General features: G+C 42.2%; 1 protein-coding gene and 1 non-coding gene across 3 annotated transcripts in view; both read right to left on the reverse strand.

The window, feature by feature from the left end:
• naglu (N-acetylglucosaminidase, alpha) overlaps positions 1–22,297 on the reverse strand; it is a 28,225-nt gene extending 5,928 nt beyond the window's left edge. The window contains exons 1-6 of one of the 2 annotated variants that reach the window (XM_088323466.1): positions 21,797–22,297; positions 16,218–16,365; positions 16,004–16,150; positions 13,458–13,543; positions 9,207–9,463; positions 4,425–5,652 (exon numbers count right to left, since the gene is read on the reverse strand). In XM_088323466.1, the coding sequence (XP_088179592.1) occupies positions 4,436–5,652; positions 9,207–9,463; positions 13,458–13,543; positions 16,004–16,150; positions 16,218–16,365; positions 21,797–22,218 (2,277 nt within the window). In that variant the 5' untranslated portion in view covers positions 22,219–22,297 and the 3' untranslated portion in view covers positions 4,425–4,435. Of the gene's footprint in view, positions 1–3,274; positions 5,653–9,206; positions 9,464–13,457; positions 13,544–16,003; positions 16,151–16,217; positions 16,366–21,796 lie in introns of those variants that run through there. The other variant, XM_088323465.1, reaches the window with a different exon arrangement.
• A 1,642-nt stretch (positions 22,298–23,939) lies between these two features.
• On the reverse strand, positions 23,940–24,012 carry trnar-ccu (transfer RNA arginine (anticodon CCU)). The gene has a single exon. It is a non-coding gene; the product is annotated as a tRNA-Arg (tRNA).
• Positions 24,013–24,189: the final 177 nt, after the last annotated feature.

Genomic DNA, 24,189 nt, shown 5'->3' on the forward strand with positions numbered 1-24,189 from the left:
CACATCCTGGGACATTTTAATGCATACACGATTTTTAATCATATCGTTCAATCAAATGTATATCAAATGTAGGGACTGCAAAAGTTATCAAAAACCCCCAAATTCTATCCTTTGAACACGAGATGTTGCTGTAATGTCTAGTGTTAGCGAAAACCAGTGCTAAAAAGCACAAGGCGGAATACGAACTAAAGTGACCAACCCACTATTTGTTTTTCTTAGTTTTGCATAGCTTTACTTGGAGGTTTTCGGGTCTTTAGGGTAGCCGTAGCTGCAAGATGGCAGGCAAGCATGTGAGCGCCCCCTAGGTGAGGTAGATGTTATGTCAAATAAATGCAGGGTTTTTTGACCAACGAGTATTAGTTCATGTATTTTTGCTTATTATTTAAACAAGGGCATTACCAATGAAACCAAGGAAAAGTAGAAATACTGCCCTCTAGAGTACACAGTGTGTGTCTCAGTCCCCACAGAGCAGCCCCTCCCAGCAGGGAGTTTTGAAGACTAATGGAAATACAAATGGAACTTGCAGTGCAAAGTGTTTGCGTGTGCGTGGATGCGCGCATTATGCAAACGCAACCCCCCCAGTTGTACTGAAGGGAATTCTGTCTCTTTTTCTAGATGCGGCTCTTTCGGCTCGGATCAATCAAAAGAACTGACTCTTTTGGCTCCCCAGATTGTGTTGCTTAATTCATTGTTTACCAATTAATATGTAACATTATGCACAAAATGATTGAAAAGGGGGAAAATATTTTTTTTTAAAAAAAGCAAAAGGAAAACGTGAGAATAAAAAAGGGGGGAAATGCAAGAAGTTGTAAAATGCTAGGAAACTAAAGAATAAGAAAAAGGGAGAAAATAAAAAATATATAAAGTAGAAAAACAAGAGGAAAAAAGGGAAAAAAACAAAACAAAGCAAAAAAATGCAAGAAAAAAGGTGTTTGAGAGCCCCTTTGATCAGTATATTACCAATAATCGTAATATCGAGCGCATGATTAATATATTTTAATCTGTTGTTCTTCTAAATCATAATTATAAAATGTTCCCACTCTCGAGTAAACCTTTTAAAACATTTAAACATCGAACCATTTACTTAAGAGTCAAGCAACTGGAAACTGCGTGACACAACAAAATGTCAATTTCAAATCGACTTTTCAGTGTGACACATGTAATACATGAAAAAATACAAGAATAAACCAGTTTTAGAAAAAGCTAATCATCAAAGACGTCCCTGAAGAACACTGGAATCATAAAATATTTACAAATCTAAAAAAAGATAAATAGTAAAACAATTGTAATCTTTTTTTTCATGAATACTCATTGCCCTCACTTGGCGCCAGCTGTTGCATGTTGTCTGATTATATCCCTCCTATTTATACCCACTACGCCAGTCACTCCATGTCAGTCCGTCAGCGAACCTCTACACACGCAAGGCAAGCACTTTGACTCTGGCTCCCGTCGGTCCTGTTTTCACCCGTATACCACTAGTCTGTTCCTGATTCCCCGTTTGTCTCCGGCATCGACCCGTTTTGTCCTTTTGACCACGCTCTGATCTCCCGCCCCAACGAACAACCCGTTTTTGACCACAGACCACGCTCTGATCTCCCGTTCCGGCTAACGACCCGTTTTTGACGCCCGAGCACTCTCTGATCTCCCGCTCCGGCTAAACGACCAGTTTCTGACCACCGACCATGCTCTGATCCCCCGCTCCGGCTATCAACAGGTTTTTGCCCATTTGAGCACGCTACAATCTCCTGCTCCGGCTAACGACCCGTTTCTGACCATCGACCACGCTCTGATCTCTCGCTCCGGCTAACAAGCCCTTTCTGACCACCGACCACGCTCTGATCCCCCGCTCCGGCTATCGACAAGTTTTTGCCCATTTGAGCACGCTACAATCTCCTGCTCCGGCTAACGACCCGTTTTTGACGCTCGACCACGCTCTGATCTCCCGCCCCAGCTAACAACCCGTTTTTGACCACCGACCACTCTCTGATCTCCCGCACTGGCTATCGACACATTTTGCTCGTTTGACCACGCTACAATCTCCCACTCCGGGAAGATCCACTTCCGCATTCTGATCCCGTGAGCAGCTTGCTTCCCTCGTCCAGCGAGCGCCGGATCGCTGGCGTTTGTTTTCCTCTATATCTCAATGAACTTGTGAGTAAACGTTACGCGTCTGGGTCCTCCGCCTGTTGTGGTTCTGACACTTTTATATACTCTACATATTTAAATTCAACACAGAATCCATGGAAAAAAGGCTTATTGACCAATCACAAGCGGAAACAAAAATCTGGAAGGGGTAATAATAGTTGTGTGCCCCCTCCCATCCAGCATTTGATATGCCCCCCCCTGAGACTCACATGTCTGGTAACAACTTAAGAGGTGCTAAATAACACACACTGTCCCTTTAAGAAATTGAATACTGTACACGTTTAGATAGAAAAACGTAATATATCAGTGTTTTCCATACACAAACCCTCCCCAAAAAAATTGTACACCCAAAACCCAGTTTGAACATCTGAAATATCCATCAAAGTGCTCATGTGAAATCCAAATTTCGATCATTTGACACACAGTTAAGACTCAAAGGCACGTTAAAAAGCCCCTCGTGTTGTAAAAAGGCAAGTTGGGATCCGTTAAAGCGATTCTAGCACCCTCTAGCGGCTAACTAGTGCAACTTGATCAGGTATGTGGGCCAGTGTTCCTTGGAAAAATGCCAAATCGGCACTAAAAACACAGTTAAGGTAGTGTTTCGCTCCAATCACCCGTTTGCAAAGATTCCAGCACATTTTTGCGCCAACTCAACTTCCGACCTCGTTTCTAGTCATTCAACGCTCATAACACGATTGATTTCAGTGCCTATAGGCAGGGTTGGGTAGGGTTACTTTAACTGGATTACTTTCAATTACTTTTGGGTTACTCCAATACCAAATATGCTAATAAAAGACAAAAGAAACTAAATAGGAATCAAATGATGACTCACAACACGTGGTAAGCTTTCTCTCCTGGCTTTGATCTCCGGCAAAACGAACATAAAATGCGACAAACAAAAAGAAAATAAATCCAAACAGCTTGCCAACATCGTTTTTGCTGTTCCATGTATTCCGTTACTCCCCAAGCCTGCACAAAATTTTGTAATTTTATTCATATTTAGTTTCTTTTGTCTTTTATTAGCATATTTGGTATTGGAGTAATCCAAAAGTAATTGAAAGTAATCCAGTTAAAGTAACCCTACCCAACCCTGCCTATAGGTGAGTACAGTCTCCACCAAATTAAAATAAAAGGCCCTTTAATGCAGTGACGTGCAGATAGGTTTTTGTCTGGTTAGGCACAGTCAGATTTTCAAATAAACGTACTTGCGTCTTATTCATAATTGGATTGGCAGAGCAGGAAAGCAGAATGTTTTGTTATGCTACCTTAACCTAAAAAATAAGTCTATGTGCTGCTCTTTTTGAATAAAAGCATCAACAGATAGGTAAAAAAAACTACTGGATGGCTACTATCTTGCTCATAAATATCACTGATTGCACAAAATGGTCTCACTATTGCCCTCTGCCATGAGGCGGGAGAATTGCGTGCCTCACTCTGTGTGGCAGACAACACAGGAATGAGTTACAAACTAAGTGTATTATATTCATAATTTAATGTGAGAATCAAGCTATTTTTAAAAAGAATCCCCAAATTGTGAGGTTAAAAAATTATTTTGAATACAACCATGTTTTTAATTTCATATTTACACGTTTTATGTGTGTGCTTCCCCTGACTGCACGTCACTGCTTGATCCGTACAGAATTTTGACACTTTTTACACGCTGACGCCATCTCCTGGCTTGCGTTATCATTGCAGCTTCCTGTCAAGCTACTTATGTTGCATGTGCGAGTATGTGGATTTTTTAGACTCGCTCAAGCAAACTTTTTTTCATCTTTTTGGGGGTTGGCGTTTTCGACTGTACTTGAAAGGGACTTTTCTTACTTTCACCATTTTCGTACTATACTAAGAATACAAACAAAAACAGTGGTGATGAGCATGAACTCGCGCTCCGACACTCCCAATTCCTCCTACCTAATGTGTTCCCTCCCGAACGGGCGCGGTGGGTAATAAATTAGGACTCTTTGAACTCCGTTAACACATAAGATAATAATCTACTTTCAATTATTCCAGGAGACCTTAAACGACGCAACTTTGAAGTGATTTGACATTCTCTACTTTTACAAAACGGTTGTCACGGCAATTGTGTCTAATGGTGAAAAGAACAAATACAAACGTTTGCTTATCAGTGAGCCGGTGCTGGTACACACCTTCTGAACCAAAGCCGACTTAGTGGAGCTTCTAGTGGCCACCAGGACAACGTGAACCTGATAATTGGTCTTGCTCCTCTCATATGCAGCACACAAATAACATGTTCCAGTTTGCGAATGAGTTTTTTTTACCTGGAGCAGGATCAGGAAGGCTTTTGGAAGGTTTTCAAAGCCAGCGGGTAATACTTGAGGAAAATCCTGCGCGAAATCTCATAGGTGTCCCCCCGCGGTCGGGTGGGGTACTTGCGGCCATTGTCGAGGAAACCCTTCTCCAGCTGGGAAGCGGCCTGGTTGAAGGCGTCCTGCTTGAAGGGCTGCCCGCTCTCCAGACACTCCACCAAGGTTTGCGCGAAAAGCCCCCAACGTTGGGCGTAGTAGTCCTCCACCAGCCCCGCCCACTCCTTGTTGGCGTAGTCTCTGATTTCGCCTTCAGGACCCCACAGGGTCACCTGGTTCCTGGCGTTGAAATCGTAGAGCCGCGCCTCGCTCGGGTCCAACGCCAGGGAACGGGCGCTCGCCAACCACTTCCCCAGAAGGAAGTCTTCGTTGCTACTCAGCAAGCGGTCCAGTTCCGGGAGGAGATCGTAGACCAGAACCCCCGCCGAGGTGAGCAGGTCCGGCATCTTTTGCTTCCGGAAGGCCTCGGTGATGTCCAGGTAGAAGCGCGTGGTCAGCACCTGTAAGACTTCCCGGGTGACGTCCACCAGATCGTGGCGGAAGGTGGGTTTGGACATGAACGCCGGCGCCGCCTCCATCATGAGTTTCCAAGCCTGGAACAAGTGAACCGGATTGAACCAGAGGTCGGTTTGCATGCGGAAGGAGGGCCGGCGCACCAACGGGCTGTGGTTGTGGTTCCGGTAGTGCGGCACGGTGCAGTTGTAGACGCTGGCGAAGAGGAGGCGCCAAGCGGCCGCCAAACCCTCGTGCGGCGCGCCGTAGCGCCTCGCGGCGTACAAGGAAACCCACTTGAGCAACCGGACCGGTTCCTTGCGCCAGGCCAGCTCGCTCATCAGCTCGTACACGGCCGGGTTCTGCTCGATGCCCTCCGGGGCCATGCCCACGCCGACCGCCGTGGAGTTGGGGAAGCGCCGGGCGCCAAAGGGCCCGGCGTTGACGCTTTCCACCGTTCCGAAGAGACCGCTGTTGCCGCCGAAGTTGTGCAGCATGCACCAGATGAAGGGTTGGCCGTAGAAGGACTCGGTGGTTGAGAAAATCGGCTCCGTCTCCGCGAAGAGGTCCAGCACCACCATGCGGCCCGTGGGCACGCCGTGGAGCAGGGCCCGGATCTGGGCCGGCTTCCAGAACGCCGCCGCGCTGAAGAAGAGCCAGCCCTGCATCAGCCAAATGGCCTGCGGGTCCACTGAGGGGCAGAGACATGAGAAATCAGAATGAGAAATGGGCTCAGCGGAGAGTTTTTGAAGCGGGCCACGTTTTGGAAAGCAGCAGGTCGGCTGCCGGTCTCTAAATTGGGACGACTCATTGTACTAAATCAAAAAAAGAAGAAAATTGGTCTCACTATTGCCCTCTGCCATGAGGCGGGAGAATTGCGTGCCTCACTCTGCGTGACAGACGCTCAACACAGGTATGAGTTACACACTAAGTGTATTATATTCATAATATAATGTCAGAACGAAGCTATTTTTTAAAAAGAATCCCCAAATTGAGGTTAAAAAAATATTTTGAACACAACCTGAAGAACAGCCAGCCCTGCATCAGCCAAATGGCCTGCGGGCAGGGTTGGGTTACTTTAACTGGATGACTTTTAATTACTTTTGGATAACTCCAATACCAAATATGCTAATAAAAGACAAAAGAAACTAAATAGGAATAAAATTATGACTCACAACAGGTGGTAAGCTTTCTCTCCTGGCTTTGATCTCCGGCAAAACTAACATAAAATGCGACAGAAACAAAATGAAAAGAAATCCAAACAGCTTGCTAACATCATTTTTGCCGTTCCATGTATTCCGTTACTCCCCAAGCCTGCACAAAATTTACTCATTTTATTCATATTTAGTTGCTTTTGTCTTTTTTAGCATTTTTGGTATTGGAGTAATCCAAAAGTAATTGAAAGTCATCCAGTTAAAGTAACCCTTCCCAACCCTGCGGGTCCACTAGGGGGGCGGAGACATGAGAAATCAGAACGAGAAATAGGCTCAGCGGGGAGTTTTTGAAGCGGGCCACATTTCGGAACGCAGCGGGTCGGCTGCTGGTCTCCAAATTGGGACGATTCATTGTACTAAATAAAAAAATAAAAAAACAAGTTTACTCACCCATTGCCAACCCAGACAGAAAGATCATTAAGGGATATAGTGGCAGTAAATGTGTGAACCGAGCCACTTGCGGCAAGCACAGGGGAGGTTAAGGTTCACAAAAACGAAATTATCGTTTTTTAACGTCAATCCCATTTATTAAACATTTACTTCAAATAAACTTGACCGGTGAAAATGTTCAGACAAGAAAAAATAATTTCAAGTCAGGTCCCAAATTAACCCAAAAAAGGGTAAAAACTGAAGTGAAAACGATAGCGACCTCTAGTGTTGCAAGAATCCCTTCATGAAAAGAAACTCCATTGATTTCAATCAGTGGTAACCAACGTTGTGCCTGCGGGCACCAGGCGGCCCCTTAAGAGAAAGAATGGAATAGAATAGAATACAGTAATCCCTCGATTATCTGGGTTAATGGGGACCGAGACAATCCGCGAAGTAGCGGCGCCCCTTCAAAAATGCTTTAAAAAATGTATACAGGTATACAGTACACCCCCCCGCCATTAAACCGAAGTGGTCGCTGGCATGATGGCAAGGAGTTATTGGGTGACTCATCCAGAACTCTTCACACTGGAACTGAATGTACCAAAACATGACCCACAAGTGTAGCCATGTCTTACATAATCAATTTACACGGAATAGGACTGCGGCGAAACCACTACGAACCATTTAGTATGATTGTAATAACCGCTCTCAACCACATGCAGCCATCGCAGTTTTTTTGGCTTGTTAACACTACCGGTTACATATTGAAAATAACAACAGTGAAAATGTGATATTTGATGAGTATTTGTGAAGCGTTTTGGGAAACAACAGTTAAAAAAATGGCCTGTGTTCATTTTAATGAAAGTGAAAGAGCTACCTTCTGACAATAACAACATACTTTAGCTAGCGGCATCGAACGGCTTTTACAACAAATACACGAAACCACACACAATTAGCCGTGTGTAGGTAGTACAAACAACCGCTCGCTTTTGGTATAATAAAGTCAAACTTGAGATGAAATGTGACAGAAGAGATTATACTTACGTCGCGTCGCCGAGTTCCCTCCTTGATAAACTGAGCGCCACATAAGAAGGGGGTGAGGTGGGAGGAGTTGAAGGAGGGGGGGGGCTTGAGCGAAGCGGCAATCACTAAGCATTGTGTTAGGGCCTCCCCCTCCCCTTCACAATAAGAGTGTCCACAAGGTAAGGTATATTTTTTTAGACCCGCGAAGCTCTGAACCCGCAAAAGTGGAACCGCGATCTAGTGAGGTTCCACTGTATACCTTTATTGTCATTGTTACAAAATGGGTTGAACATATTGTGACAACGAAATTGCACTCCAGTTTCACATTTAACAGTGAGGATAAAAGAAAACAAACAAGATAAAGGAACAAAGAAGATAGAGGTTATAATTTACACAATATTTACACAAGAAAAAGAGCTCCAGAGTAGCCGGGGAACAGGTTCTGAAAACGGCTTCCCAGTCAGGAAAATCATTGCGATTTTCTAGGAAATTAGATTTTTAACTGGCGTGGTGGTTTAGTGGCTTACTGAGCTTACTTTAACCCATAAGGGCAATAACAGCATAGTCATTTTTAATTTTTTAATTTTTGTATTTATTGTCTGTATTTATTTTTAAAAATCATTGTTTTATATTCCATGTACAGCAACCGAGGGTATCCTGAAAGGGTCCTCGAAAAAAAAAAAAAATATTATTACTGTAATTAAAATTGCCCATTAAACTGGTAGCCTTTTGCGCTAATCCGTAACAAAGAATCAAGAAGGTTGGTGACCCATGATTTAAATTAATATAGAAATTAAAACATGCATACTATCAAATAAACATCAATTTTTAAAAAATTCGTGTTAGACTAAAACTTCTTTATTACAAGGCTCAAGATAACCTTGAGAGAAGTTGACATGTTTTGCCACTATTTTCTAACTACATGCGCACACAAAAGACAATTTTGCCAAGTTAACTTATCTTAGTGGTGCTTTTAAGTGTATTCAATGAAACAGCGACACCTAATGGTGAATTTCCACAAATTGTCACTTAAACAGTCATAGATCCTTGCTCAGAACAGCTAACTATAGCTTGTGACATGCAGCTTTGAGCAAATCAAATTTAACAGCAGCCGGAGCATATGGCTGATGTGAGCGGCTAGAGAAGGAAACGGTGGCAAAAGGGGAAGATTTCTGAATGACGGGACTCTGACCATAACACGCTGGGCTCAGCCGTGAAAATCAAGTCACAGTTAGGTGGTAAAATAACAAGCTACTTCGCAAAATCGACATTCGGGAATCCGTAGAAGATGGTTGCCAAACAGGGTTGGGTGGGGTTACTTTAACTGCATTACTTTTAAATACTTTCGGATTACTCCAATACCAAATATGCTAATAAAAGACAAAAGAAACTAGATATGAATAAAATTAGTTTTGCCGGAGATCAAAGCCAGGAGAGAAAGCTTACTATGTGTTGTGAGTCATAATTTTATTCATATTTAGTTTCTTTTTATCCTTTAAATCAGTAGTGTTTTTCTTAAAACAGATTGTGTTATTTTACACCACTAGGGGTCGCTATATAATACTTACTCCAGCCATCATGCATAAACCACTCAAAACATTTCTAAAAATTCATCCCCGACGATAAAGCCAAAACTCACCGGCAGTCATGGTGGCGAAAATGGCCCGGCTGACGGACGACAGGTAGGCGGGGTCCGAGGAAGGCGGGATCATCTCGTTGTAGGGGTCCGTGTTGTACACGTGGTCCGTCCCGAACTGCTTGATGACCTCCGACAGGTAGAGGGAGCCGATGCGCAGGAAGAGCGGGTCGCCGGGCTCCAGCATGTACGCGCAAGTCCAGCTGCAGTTGAAATGAGCCCAAGGCGACAGGCGGCTCACGTTGGCCTCGGGGTGCAACCTTTATTACGAAAGAGGAGAGCCGGGATACAATCTCTTTTACTCGATATACGGGCAAAAGAGCTGGTCGGTGAAAAACGTTAAAAGGACGCAACTTTTTGACACCAAATCGTCATTATCATTTTTTAACAAAGATTTACCGCACTCCAAACTTTTCGTCAGGCAGATCCGCCATTGTTGTTTTGGTCTCGCGGTTCGAGTTTTCGTCTGCACGCTGATCTCCAGTTCAAGTTGTGTAGTGAAAGTCCGTCTCTTTTTAGAGAACCGGATTTTTCGGCTCAACTCATTAAAGAGTCAAACGGCTCACTTGCTTTGATGCATTATATTACGAATTCTGATGTTGTATAAAGAAGTGAAGAAAAAAAGGAAGTATAAAAGGAGAAAATGAAAAAAGACAGGTTTGTGGTGATCGCTATTAATCAGTATATTACCAACAATAATTTAATGCAGAAAATGAATTCATAAGTTGAATAAGAAAATGTATTATTTTACTTAGGGGCGACGTTAGCTCAGGAGGTAGAGCGCTCGTCTTGGGATCAAGAGATCGCAGTTCGATTCCCGACTCTTCCGTGTTACATGTCGAAGTGTCCTTGGGTAAGACACTGAACCCCTAATGCCCTCAATAAGCAAGTTAGCGCCTTACATGGCTGCACGGCCGCTATTGGTGTGTGAGTGTGTGTGTGAATGGGTAAGTGTGAAGCACATTGTAAAGCGCTTTGGGAGGTCTTCATTGACTTGAAAAGCGCTATATAAATGCAGACCATTTACCATTTACCATCTAACAAATATGGCACATATTTACTTACAGCAATGCAGACTATTTAGAATAAAAACAAAGATCATTTGTGTAAACACGTCAAATCCCGCTCCCGGCTTTACTGTGCGGAGTTTGCATGTTCTCCCCGTGCTTGTGTGGGTTTCCTCCGGGCACTCCGGTTTCCTCCCACATTCCAAAGACATGCATTTCAGGTGAATTGGCCGGTCCAAATTGTCCCTAGGTGTGACTGAGCGAGTGAGTTGTCTGTCCCCGTGTGCCCTGCGATTGGCTGGCAACCAGTTCAGGGTGTCCCCTGCCCACTGCCCGATGATTGCTGGGATGGGCTCCAGCACCCCCGCGACCCTACTGAGGATAAGCGGTGCAGCTGATGAGATGAGATGAGACGTTATTTCATTGACTAAATAAACACAAACTATTCTTTCTTAGATCTTTCCCCACTTGCAGTAAATTGCAGACAACTTTACATTTAAAACAACAACAACAAAAAGCTTCTGTTCAGGGTTGGGTAGGGTTACTTTAATTTGATTACTTTTAAGTCTTGACTTGAAAAGCGCTATATAAATGCCGATCATTTCATTTCATTTCTTAATTATATTAGCATGTACTTTTTCCTTCTACAGTGAACGTCCAAGCGACCTTATTTTTGAACTGTTTTCATAAAAAACCTCATTCATGTCGAGCAACTCAGTGTCTCACAACAAAATGTTCATTAACAATATATATGATATAAGGAAACATGTACAATATAACATGTTAAGCTACATAAATAAACATGTTTGAAAAAAAGTGGTGTAAGATTTTTTTGTATTTTGTAAGGAAAAATACGACAGTTTGTAAGGGCATGGAGCACACTAAATTTTGGGGAGCCATAGATCTCTGTTGGGACCCATAGATTTTTGAGCATGCGAGTCCCCGGGACCCATCACTTTTCAGAGGTAAAATGAACACTTACTTTACTTTACTCGGTTAAAATCTAAAAAATAGGTTAAAGGTTAAAAATTGGAGCAGCGGTCTTGTCCAAATATGCCTGTGCAATTCATATTAGTAGCGAGGTGGAAGAAGTTAAAACTCCAGATTGAATGGATTAAGGGAACTATCAAAGCAATCAACAATAACAAAACTAAATCAAAAACATCAATGTCTGTGAGTCGGGTTAGGAAAGTAGCAAAAAGCCCAGATTTCAAACCTTGGGTTATGGATGTTGGATTTGAATAACGGTCACAAAAAGGATGGATGTTGAAGGACAGGTATTAGAATCTTTTAAACTAATTCCACAAGAATTTGACCTGCCTAAAAATGATTTTTATAAATATTTGCAACATGATGAATAGGGGAAATTGTGTAATGAGACAACTAAAGGGGAGGAATTGGTAATATCATACTCAAAGGGACAATCAATCTCAAATGTATAAAGCTTTGCAGATAGATCTCAGTAATGATGTGATGGAGCTTAAGGGATAATGGTACCTGGAAGCTAATGTAATGATAAAAGACGACGTTTGGGAGAAAACTTTGGAAGAGGGACACACAACAACCAGCAGTCCGACATGGAGGGAGTTTGAATGGAAAGTAAAATTGTGTTACCTCTATCACTTCAAAATATAAAAATATATTGGATTTATGTTGGCGGAACTGTGGAAGGGTGAGGGGCTTCACTCATATTTTCTGGTATGGCCCACAGATATTACATTTCTGGAGAAGTATTCAGAAAGAGATAAAATTACCGTATTTTCCACACTATAAGGCGCACCTAAAACCTTTTTTAATTTTTTTTCAAAAGCTGACCATGCGCCTTATAATACAGTGCGCCTTATATATTGATCAATATTGAGTAGCAAGGTCTCGCAACTAAGGCAAGCAGCAGCCGACTCGATTTTCCCCCAATGTGTCAATCATCATTTGAATCGGTCACTATTGGCTGAAATTTGGAGGTAAAGGAAGCGGGTCCTTTTAAACATTTACAGTCTCATATAGGTCAAAGCGGGGCAAAACAAAGCTTGCAATTGGTCGAAAAAGATGTGAATCACAAGTTAGGTTGCTCTACGGCATGGAGAAAACCGTTTTTTACTAATCTGAATTTGTAAATCGGAATTATAGGGCTAAACGGACAACTAAGAACAAGCAACGTCCATTGATGCAGAGATGCTCCTGGGCGGATTTTTCTTTTATTTGTCGGCATTATTGCGCGTTTTAGAGTAGGTAAATATTTCACACGGTTGGATTTACTACACTCACGGATGTAAGAGGACCATGGTTGCGTATTATTATTGAATGTGATGGCTGCAAGATGACTTAGGTGAGCTACCCCGGCTTTATCTTTTTTCCAGTATCTTGTTTTATGTCTAAAATGGACCAATGGAGCAAAAGATGTTTTGATTAGGTTTAGAAGGTAAAATATCTTTAAAGACATTGACGACCTTTTGGGGGGAAAATTTGGTCCACATTCGATAGGTTAAACACAACCCAATGATAGTCATCTATTTTTGGGATTTAATCATGTCTATAATAGACCAGGCCAGATGTAGCCCAGTTTCCAACGTCCAAAAGATATCTTTAAGGTTGAAAAGTGAAAGTATTTTAAAAACGTTGATAAAAATGACATTTACACGTCATTGGTCATTAGATGAGGTAAAAACGACATTTTTTTAAAAAATCCAGTCCAAAACAGACTAAAGCAGATTTAGCCCATGATTCAACGTCCAAAAGACGTCTTTATTGGGTTGAAAAGTGAAAATTAAAACACTGAAAAGACTATCATTTTAGGGTAAAATTTCGAAACACGACTACTACTTATGCACAACAATTTGGTCTCCATTGGACAGGCTAACCACAACCCAATTTTAGGAATCAATAAAAGAACTAATCCATGCCTAAAATGGACCAAACCGCATTTAGCCCAAAATAACACCACCCAAAAGACATTTTTTCCAAGGTGGGAATTGCGAAACTCATTTTAAAACGGTGAATAGTTTAGAGATCTATTTTTAGTATAAACCATGTCTAGGACTAAGCCCAACTTAGCCCAAAATCCAACGTCAAGAAGAATGGGCAAAAAAATGAAAAGAAAAATGGTGCTCTTAAGAGTCTCCAATTTGTATTCTTGTTTTCGCTTGCACTACACAATACAGCAACATCTGCTGGTCTATTATTACACAGTGTCCCTTTAAATAACTCAAATTATCTCAGAGTTCTGAGGAAAGTGGTGAAAAGTTCTGACCTGAGGATCCCCTTGGGGATGTTCCCAGAGAAGGCGGGCAATACTGGCATCATCCCGAATGATCTCATCCGCTCCAGAATTTTCAACTGGCAAAGACAAGACAAAAACAATAAACATCCAGGTATTCTTTTTCAACAAAAAAAAGCTGATGAAAAATGGTTGAAAGGTGAAAAATAGAAGCCATTTTGAAGACGTTAAAATGATTAACTTTTGGGGTGTAAATTTGGACCACACTAATTGAAGTCAAGTTTTGTTTATTTGGGACGCCCTTAAGCTGAAGAAGTCTCAACGGTTGCACGGACAACACACCGACATCATCCTCAACATTGCCGATCGAATCTCAGCGGGAAGAGCATTCGTAACTTCAATACAATGACTAATTTTAGGCTAAATTCGGACGTTGGTTGCTATTAAAAACACTAACTAAATCTAAACATGGGTTTTTAGATGAAGTTGGGCCAGGCCAGGTTTAGCCCAAAACCCGCCGGCTGGGTTTGGCCTGAATTTGAAAAGTAGTAAGAAGAAGATGCCTGTAGCAATCAGAAACTGAAGTTGCATGTCTAATATATTCCCATTAAAACAGATTTATTTAAATCCAGATTTTATTTTCTATAAACTAAAGTTGCTGTATTGGACATAAAGTAGACCCTGGTGATATGGCGAAAATCGGATGTTTGTACTTTATGACATTTTCCCCCACTATCAAAAAAACAGTTTGTGGGCCGAAAAACTTTTAAAATTGAGACTTGTTCGTCCATTATGTCGTTAATATGCCGATATGCTGTTGGTTTAACTACTTCCCACTCTTGCTCCAGTCCAGAATCACATGCGCTTCATAAAGATTCAGAGTTCGTACAATAAAATACTACATTTTTTGGGGGACAGACGCTGCCCTGATTACGAACAATCGTTCCTAAGTTGAATTTTTTCGTAAGTTGCTTCTGTGCTATATTTTGTATGTTTAAGGTTTATATGAGTATGTTTAAGGCTTGTATAAGTAACCTGTATTGTTTTGTACTAAAAAATAAACATTTCAGGAAATAATATGCTCAATAAAGATATATAAAGTTAATTTTAATTTACTTTTGGAAGATGGGCTTCAAGAGTTCCTCCCCAAGTTAGAAAGTGGCAGATAAAAGCAATCCAACCATTTCCTCAACCGCATCAAGCTTTCTTATTCCGCTTTTATTTCAAAAGAAACGCCTCACCTCTTCTTTACGCTTTACACCAACCATATCAAATGGATGCACGAGATATTAAAAAATAAAAATGTAAAAGTTCAGGTATTGTTTTGATAAACGCTCGGGGATGTTTTGACCATTTCAGACATCGAGGCGAGGGTGTTTTCCTGGGACGCCCATGGGAGGAGCCGGCACGCCAGCTTGCGGGAAAAACGAGGGCCGGGGGAAGGAAGCGAGAAGATAGACCGAGGAGGCTGGATGGAGTTCACTTAGTTAAAATATTTAAGAAATTAAATCTGCCCCCGTGTGAAAATGTCGGCTATTCTTGTCCATCTTTCCCATCAAGAAACAAGCGCACATTGTTAGGTGAATGAAGGTTGTGTTTGGTTAATGAAGTCCGATAACTAATTCAAACAATTTGGTAAACGGTACCTTTTCATATCTATTTCCTAACAACATAGACAGTATAGAACAGGGGTGTCAAACTCATTTTAACTTGGGGGCCACACAAATAGAACAAACTTTCTGTCGGGGGCCGGACTAGTAGAATAAAGAGAAAGAAAAAGAGATAAAGAAACAAGAGAAAGAGGGAGGGAAAAGGAGAGAGGGCGGGACAAAGAAAGAAAGAGAGAGGGAGAGAGCGTGAGAAACAAGAGAAATAGAAAGACAGAAGGAGAGAAAAGAAAGCGCATAGGGTAGGAAGAGAGAGACAGAGAGTGGGAGAAAAGGGGAGAGAGAGAGAGAGAGAGCGTGAGAAACAAGAGAAATAGAAAGACAGAAGGAGAGAAAAGAAAGCGCAAAGGGTAGGAAGAGAGACACAGAGAGTGGGAGAAAAGGGGAGAGAGAGAGAGAGAGAGAGAAAGAGAAAGAGAAAGAGAGAGAGAGAGAGAGAAAGAGAAAGACAAAGAGTGGGAGAAAAAGGGGGGAGAGAGAAAGAGAGAAAGATAAAGAAAGAGAGAAAGAGAGAGAAATAAATACAAGTACAGTGTCTTTGTTCGAGGCACCTTTCTTTGGCAACATCAAGTTGACATATTTCAACCTGCAGCTTGTTTTTCTCTTGCACTTCTCTTAGTGTTGTCTCGCGGGCCGGATTCAATCCCTTAGCGGGCCTGATCTGGCCCGTGAGCCGCCTGTTTGACACCTGTGGTATAGAATGTTCACGCACAAACTTTTCGACATCCCGAAAAAATGTTGGTCTCTACCGTTTTACCTAAGTCGAATAGTCGTAAGTAGGGGAGCGTCTGTACTGTATTTTTTCCTCAGGGTCCCAAGTTCTGCATAGATGCTAAAGGTAGACGCAAAAACATGCTAACCATGGAAGCAAAGCTTATTACGAAGAAAATACAAAGAGGGAACACGAATGACCTGCAAACCCAGCTGGTTGACGTGCCATGATTGCGGCAGCGGGCCGCCAAAGCGGAAGAGGTTTCCCATTCGGTTCCAGGCCAGGAAAGCCGGACCGGTGAAGAAGTCTTCGATTTCAGACTGGTTCAAGCCCAGGGCCCGGTAAACCTAAGAAAAAAACCGTCCGTGATGCGTTGCGGGGGATAATGAGAGGCCATTTTGAGGTTTTCTTTACTTCTTGCCAGATGGCCTCTTGGCCAGTGAAGGCCAGGACCAGGTTGAGTCCGTTGAGCGCCATCCAGTCGATTTCTCGCTCCCAGCGAGGCCAATCCCACCACACCGAGGAGTAGCTGGCCGTGCAGGCGTTCTGATAGTAGCGGAACCTGTAAGCACACGAGGGAAATTTCCATGACGATTATATTGTCAATGTCGGATAGCGAACTAGCTAGCTAGATGCCTGGCTCGATAGCTAGCTAGACGCCTGGCTCGATAACTAGCTGGATAGACGCCTAGCTCGATAGCTAGCTGGATAGACGCCTAGCTCGATAGCTAGCTGGATAGACGCCTAGCTCGATAGCTAGCTGGATAGACGCCTAGCTCGACAGCTAGCTGGATAGACGCCTAGCTCGACAGCTAGCTGAATAGACGCCTGGCTCGATAGCTAGCTGGACGCCCGGCTCGATAGCTAGCTGGACGTCCGGCTCGATAGCTAGCTGGACGTCCGGCTCGATAGCTAGCTGGACGTCCGGCTCGATAGCTAGCTGGACGTCCGGCTCGATAGCAAGCCCGATAGATGTCCGGCTCGATACCTAGCCGGATAGATGTCCGGCTCGATAGCTAGCTGGATAGATGTCCGGCACGATAGCAAGCTGGATGTCCTGCTCGATAGCTAGCTGGATGTCCGGCTCGATAGCTAGCTAGATGTCCGGCTCGATAGCTAGCTGTATAGATGTCTAGCTCCATAGATGCCTAGCTCAATAGCTAGCTAGATGCCTAGCTCGATAGCTAGCTAGATGTCTGGGCGGCAGTAGCTCAGGAGGTAGAGCTAGGTTCGAATCCCGGCTTGTCCGTGTTACATGTCGAAGTGTCCTTGGGTAAGACACTGCACCCCCAATACCCCCAATAAGCAGGTTAGCGCCTTACATGGCTGCACAGATCAAGGCCGCTATTGGGAAATGTGAAGCACAACGTAAAGCGCTTTGGGAAGTCATTGACTTGAAAAGCGCTATATAAATGCAGATCATTTCATTTCATTTCATGTCTAGCTCGATAGCTAGCTATATGTCTAGCTCCATAGCTAGCTATATGTCTAGCTCCATAGCTAGCTATATGTCTAGCCCGATAGCTAGCCGGATGTCTGGCCCGATAGCTAGCCGGATGTCTGGCCCGATAGCTAGCCGGATGTCTGGCCCGATAGCTAGCCGGATGTCTGGCCCGATAGCTAGCCGGATGTCTGGCTCGATAGCTAGCTAGATGTCTGGCTCGATAGCTAGCTAGATGTCTGGCTCGATAGCTAGCTAGATGTCTGGCTTGATAGATAAGGGAGGAATACCAATCTTTGTTTTTCCGCGTTTTAAAAAGGTGCAGCGCATAGACTTAGAGAAAAGTGAAAGAGAGAAAGTGGAGGGAAAGAAAGTAGTAAAGAAAGAAAAAGGTGGAAGAGAAAGGTGAAGAAGAGAAAGAAAAAAGTAAAAGAGAAAAGTGAAGGAGAGAGAAAAAAGTGAGCGGAACAAATAAAGGAGAGAAAGAAAAAAGTGATAGAGATAAGTGAAGGAAAGACAAAAGTGAAAGAAAAATGAAAGAAAGAACAACGTGATGGAAAAACGTGAAGGAGAGAAAGATAAAAGTGAAAGAGAAAAGTGAAAGAGAGAAAGAAAAAAAGTGAAAGAGAAAAGTGAAAGAAAGAGGAACGCGATAGAGAAACGTGAAGGAAAGAAAAAAAACGTGATAGAGAAAAGAGAAGGAGAGAAAGAAAACCTGAAAGAGAAATGTGAAGGAGGGAAACAAAGTAGTAAAGAAAAAGAAAGGTGAAGGAGAGAAAATGTACTTTATTTCACCTACTCTCTCTCCCTGTCTTCTCTCTCTCTCCTTTATTTTACTTACTTTCTCTCCCTGTCTCTTTTCTCTCTTTAGTTTCACTTACTCTCTCTCTCTCTCCCTCTGCTTTATTTCACTTACTTTCTTTGCCCCTCTCTCTCAATCTCTACTTTATTTCACCTACTTTCTCTCCCTCCCTCTACTTTATTTCACTTACCTTCGCTCACCGTTTCTCTTTCTCTCATACATTATTTTTTATTTCTCTTACTCTCTTTCTCCCTCACTCTCTTTCTCCCTTTTTTCTCTCACGCTCTCTCTATGTATTTCTCTTTCTCTCGCTTTCTTTTTTCTCATTTTCCCTCCATCTTTTTCTCTTCTCTCATTTGTTTGATCTCTTTTTTACTTTCTTCATTTCCTTGTCTTTCTGCATCTTTTTTTTCTCCATTTCTCTCACTCACTCTCCATCGTTCTCTCTCTCTTTTTCTCCCCCTTTCTTCTTTTCTCTTAAACCTACAGAGTTTTTCTTTTACTAGCATGCGGCCCCCAGCGAAAATGAGTTTGACACCTCTGCTCTACGTCACTGGACAGAACAAGAAAGTTGCAACGACGACATAGGGAGTGTGAAAAATGCTTGTCTGTCTTAGTGGCCTGCACATTTCACCAAAATACACAATGATCCAAAAAAATAAAGGCCTAATGTGTAAAGTGGCCTATTTTTTTATACCCCAAACAGCATTTGCATGGTTTTTCTATGGAAAGGGACAATCCAAGTAGGAAAGCAGCAATGCTCTTCCATGATACAAAGCAAGGCACAGCAGCGCATTTTGGCAGTTTTTTAAGATTTTACCATTAGAAGTAGAAAAGCTCATTTGCATTCAGCTTTTGAATGCTTTTTATCTCCGATGAATCGTTTTTTGATGTCCTTTCGGGACCGGGGTTGCCACGCTTTGCCATGCTCGACATGACATGCGGCTCTTTGATTGTCCGCACATGACATAACTGCGGTGAATCGATGCGGCTCTAATTACAAACAAGTCCTTGAGGCAAAATGCTCCTCTTTAAAAGACCTAGTCGTCGCCGCTGCAGTCAACAATGAATGAAGGAATAAATGAGAGTTTTATTTCGAACATGACAAAAGCAAAAAACTACAAATTGAAAAATAACACCGACGATGTTAACGTACATGTTCGAAGGGGAGTAGGAAGAAGCATATGCTTATTAAATCTGAAAGATTTTATACATTTGACTATAAAGGATTTTATACGATTCAATACAAATTACATTTAATGCAAAAGATATTCACTGACTGGGCTGTGGTGCAAGGTCAGGGCACCCTGGTGGAAAATGTTGTTTACAGGAACGGCGGGAACGGGACGTACAGCTGATAAGATAATCAGCACATCCAGACGCAGAAAGGCCCTGATGACGTAGAAGCGCCCGGTGTTGTTTTGAGTACCCCAGACATCGGGACTCTTGCGCGCCCATGGGAGGAGTCGGCACGCCATTTTGCAGGGAGAAGATGGCCAATAGGAGAAAGCTAAAGTACTTGAGAAAAAGGCTTCCCAGGGATGCCAACGTCACTAATTCGGTCGTTTTCAATGGAGTACACTTGGTTAAATTGTTAATGAAAATAAATCTGCCCCCGTGGGGAAATGTCAGCTTCCTGATCATCTTTTCCCTCAAGAAACGAGCGCGCATAAATTGTTGGGTGAATGTAGGTTGTGTTTGGTTAATGGAGTCAGATAACTTATTCGAACAATTTTGTAAACGCTACATTTTGATATTAAATTCCAACAAATACTATCCCCAGACTTCCTTGACAATTGAGTTTTTATAGAGTCTGTAGTTTGCAATAGTCTGTGCAGCCCTTTGAGACTCCTTGAGCTTAAGGGCTATACAATTTTAACATGACCTGACATGTTATTGAGTTTTTCCTTGCCCTCATGAAGGTTTTAGATCAGGGGATGGGGATTCATCATCATTCATCATTTCATTTGACTTAATCGTTCAGTCTTTTATTAGTATATATGGTATTGGAGTAATTTAAAAGTAAGTGAAAGTGATCAAGTTATATTTTTGGAATATGATGGTATTCAGCTTATGCTACTGATTACATTTTTCAACAGGTAACTAAAAACTGTAATTAATTACAATTGAAAGCCCCGGTGTGTCATGTTTGACCACTAGATGGCACTGTGTTGTCTGGTACAAGCGAGAGCCAGTTCCACAGGGCACAGTGTGACGGTTGGACGCCAGACAAACATGGCGGTGACCTAAATGTGGATTCCACTCTGCAATAGACATACCTGTCAACCTGTACATTTTTGCCGTACAAAGTACGTTAATTATGCATTTTAAGACGTGTACGACATATGAGAAAATTTGTACGGAAAAACGCAAATTTGTCAATTATGGGTACCATCCGGTAAACACCGACTATCATGAAATGGCAAATCAATCAAGTCAAACGAGTTCACCGCGGTAGCCTCTATCTCTGTATCATTTTTTTTTTCATTGCAAACGAAGCGAGCAGTTTGATGTAGTAAAAGGAAGTCCGTCTCTTTTTAGAGAACCGGCTTTTCGGCTCAACTCATTAAAGAGAGCCGGCTCTTAAACGGCTCACTTGCTTTGATGCATTACATTACGAATTATTATGTTGTATGAAGAAGTTAAGAAAAAAAGGAAGTATAAAATGAGAAAACAAAAAAAGACAGGTTTGCAGTTATCCCTTTAATCAGTATATTACCAACAATAATTTAATGCAGAAAATTAATTCATAATTTGAATAAGAAATGTATTATTCTACTTAATCTTATTTGCATGTATTTTTTTCCTTCTACAGTGAACGTCCAAGCGACTTAATTTTTGATTTTTTTTTTTATAAAAAACCTCATTCATGTCGAGCAACTCAGTATCTCAAAACAAAATGTTAATTAACAATATATATATATGATATAACGAAACACATGTAGAATACAACATATTAAACTACATAAATAAACACGTTTGAAAAATATATATGGTGTAAGATTATTTTGTATTTTGAAAGGGAAAATACGAGTTTGTAAGGGCATAGAGCCCTGGAAGTTGACAGGTACGGATAGTTAATCAAAATTTTCGACCTACGATTATTTTAAATATAAAAAGTAAAGTTGAGAGTTCATGTATTTTTGCCTGGTATTCAAAACAATGTTATTAATACTACTAGGAAGTAACCTACTAAATATTACACAGTACACAGCCCCTTTAAATATGGCGGCGCGCATGGGTAATGACTCTTAGGCTAGTTTCTTAATATTTTTTTTTCATTTATCTTTCTTCTCTAAAATTTTATGAACTTGTCAAAATATATATTACACCTTGTGAATTATATAGGATTTTTAAAATAGCTTCTACTAAATGTTATTGCATTTTTTTTCATTACACTATGTTTACAAGGCGCTATCCATCATTGCATTATTATGATTCTTAATACACCTTTTAATTATTTTTTCCTCACAGTCCAGAAACTCTTTACCCTGGAGTGTCATGTCTAATCTCGTAGCATAAATCCCCACAATATTGACTTGAGCATATTTACAAAACACCATTTTATCGATTGTGATTTTGTGAGCGTCAATCCAACATAAACATTCGCCACGAGACCACGTTGTAGCAAAAAATAAAGAGACGTTCACGGTACACTATATTGTGGGAATATCGAGTACCCACGCGTGAGTGCGTTAGTAGTGGGTACCCACGGGTGACAGGAGGGTAAAATTGCGTCACTTGACCGACCTGTGCTGGGTGTTAATCCGGAGGACACCGGAGACTTTAGGGAGAGGACGCGGCAGGTCCAACTGATCACCGGACCACGACACGTGACAGTTGCAGAAGTATTTCAAGTAATTGTAAATCCCCGATGCAGCGGCGACTCCAGTGTTGGCGGTGGCGACGATTTTGTTGTTTTTCGTGGATCTCAGCTCGCAAACGTCCAGGCTGTCGTTAGAAAGTTTGGCGTCCACTACCACGACGAACTCGAGAGATCGGGGCCCCAATAGCCGCCGGAGAAGCCCGGCTACAGCTCGGCCTTGGGTCTCGTCGCTGGTTTGCGGCTTCAAGTGCGATAAAGTGGCGAATTCGCGCGTTGTAGTCGGGGAAATGACGGTGAGTAGCACCGCCGCAGCCACCAAGAGGATGCGGTCGCTCCCGCGAAGCATTTCGACTCCCTTAGGACAAGGTTTCCAACTTTGACGACACTTTGAAAGCGGCGTGAATGGTCCGTTTGAAGGCAACCGGGAAGCGGGGAGTCCCCCTGGAACAGATAGCCAATCAGCAGACGTTTTGATTTTTGTTCTGCAACTCGTAGCCAATAGGAACAAGGGTAGGCGGGTTACAATTTGAGGAACTCGTGTAATCGCCATACTTCTCATTTTTAGAAGGTGACCTAAATTTAAACTATTCGTCATTATTTTAAATAAAAAACAAAACAAAAATCTCACTTGTAAATGTTAAAGTGATTAAAAAACCGCTCCATTTAGAGGCAACTGGAAAGTGGACGGTTCCCGAGGAACGACTAACCAATCACAAGAATTTTTGTTTAATCATATCAGATCACGTGCTTTTTCTAAGCTCACCAAACAGTTCTTCATCATATCAAACTCATCTCATCTCATTTGCTGCACCGCTTATCCACGGGGTCGCGGAGGTGCTGGAGCCCATCCCAGCAATCATCGGGCAGTGGGCAGGGGACACCCTGAACTGGTTGCCAGCCAATCGCAGGGCACACAGAGACAGACAACTCGTTTGCTCATTCACACCTAGGGACAATTTGGACCGGCCAATCCACCTGAGATGCATGTCTTTGGAATGTGGGAGAAAACCGGAGGAAACCCACGCAAGCACGGGGAGAAAGTACAAGCTCGGCACAGGAAGTCCGGTAGCTGGATTTGAACCCACACAGGAGGTTCCCAAGACATTAGAACTGTGCCGCACACGCGCTAACCACTGCGCCGCCGTGCTGCCCATCATATCAAACTATTAAAGAAAAATAAAGACACGACGTGTAAAAGTTAAAATGTATAAATGGGAAGCGGGCAGTTCCCAACAAATGGCTAGCCAATCCCAAGACTACGCTTTTTCTTCTCCAACTTGTACCCAATTAGAACAGATGCATTTTTAGACAAGAATATGACCATTCGTCATAATTTTTAAGTAAAACAACAAATATTATAATAATGTATCAGTGTGGTGGCAACCAGTTTTCGCCTATTCAACGTCTCTCCCTCCAAATTTGTGTTTTTTCCTTATTTTTTATTGCCCCATTTATCGGTTTTCTCTCCCTAATTAGATTTCCCTCTGTTTACTCTCATGGGTTTTTTTTCCTTCTCCCCCCACACTCTTTACTTCTTTCCCACTACATTTGCCATTGTACTCTCCCTGCATTGATTGTTTTTTTATGTTGTTTTTATTTTTCTACTTTTCTTATTTGATGTTTATCCTCTCCCTATTTCATAGCCTTTGGAATTTTATTTTTTTATTTTCTTATTTCCCTCCTTTTACTATTTTGGTCCTCTATTACTATATATAATCTCTACTCACTTCTTGGACTTGGATAGAATAGTCTAGTTTCAATGGCAACACCCCAGGTGGGGTGTTGCCATTGATCCCACAATCCCTGGTTTAGGAGCCCAGTACCTTTTCCATTAGGCCACTGGGGCTGATGCAAGTAGTGTGAAATCACAGATCTTCTCCTCACTGACTCAAGGAACCAGGAAGGCGGCAGAGGTGAAAAGCAGCTGTATAAGTGACATACTTCCAGACATCATAAACAAAACATCATTTATAGAATTAATAAAATACCCATCTATGGAAACTGTCGATCATCATTTCAATCATTTGAAGTATTGTTTTCATAAAACTGCATTGCAATGAAAGTGTCCACCCCAGATGGGACTCGAACCCACAATCCCTGGCTTAGGAGGCCAGTGCCTTATCCATTAGGCCACTGGGGCAGATTCAGACAGTGAAACAATGTTTTTCTGTGTGAAATCACAAATCTTCTCCTCACTGACTCAAGGAACCAAGAAGGCGGCAGAGGTGAAAAGCAGCTGTATCAGTGAGATACTTCCAGACATCATGAACAAAACGTCATTCGTAGGATTATGAATGACCCTTCCATGGAAACAGGA

The sequence above is a fragment of the Urocampus carinirostris genome, chromosome 19, assembly GCF_059441175.1.
Source record: "Urocampus carinirostris isolate Australia breed hairy pipefish chromosome 19, RoL_Ucar_1.0, whole genome shotgun sequence".
Classification (NCBI taxonomy): domain Eukaryota; kingdom Metazoa; phylum Chordata; class Actinopteri; order Syngnathiformes; family Syngnathidae; genus Urocampus; species Urocampus carinirostris.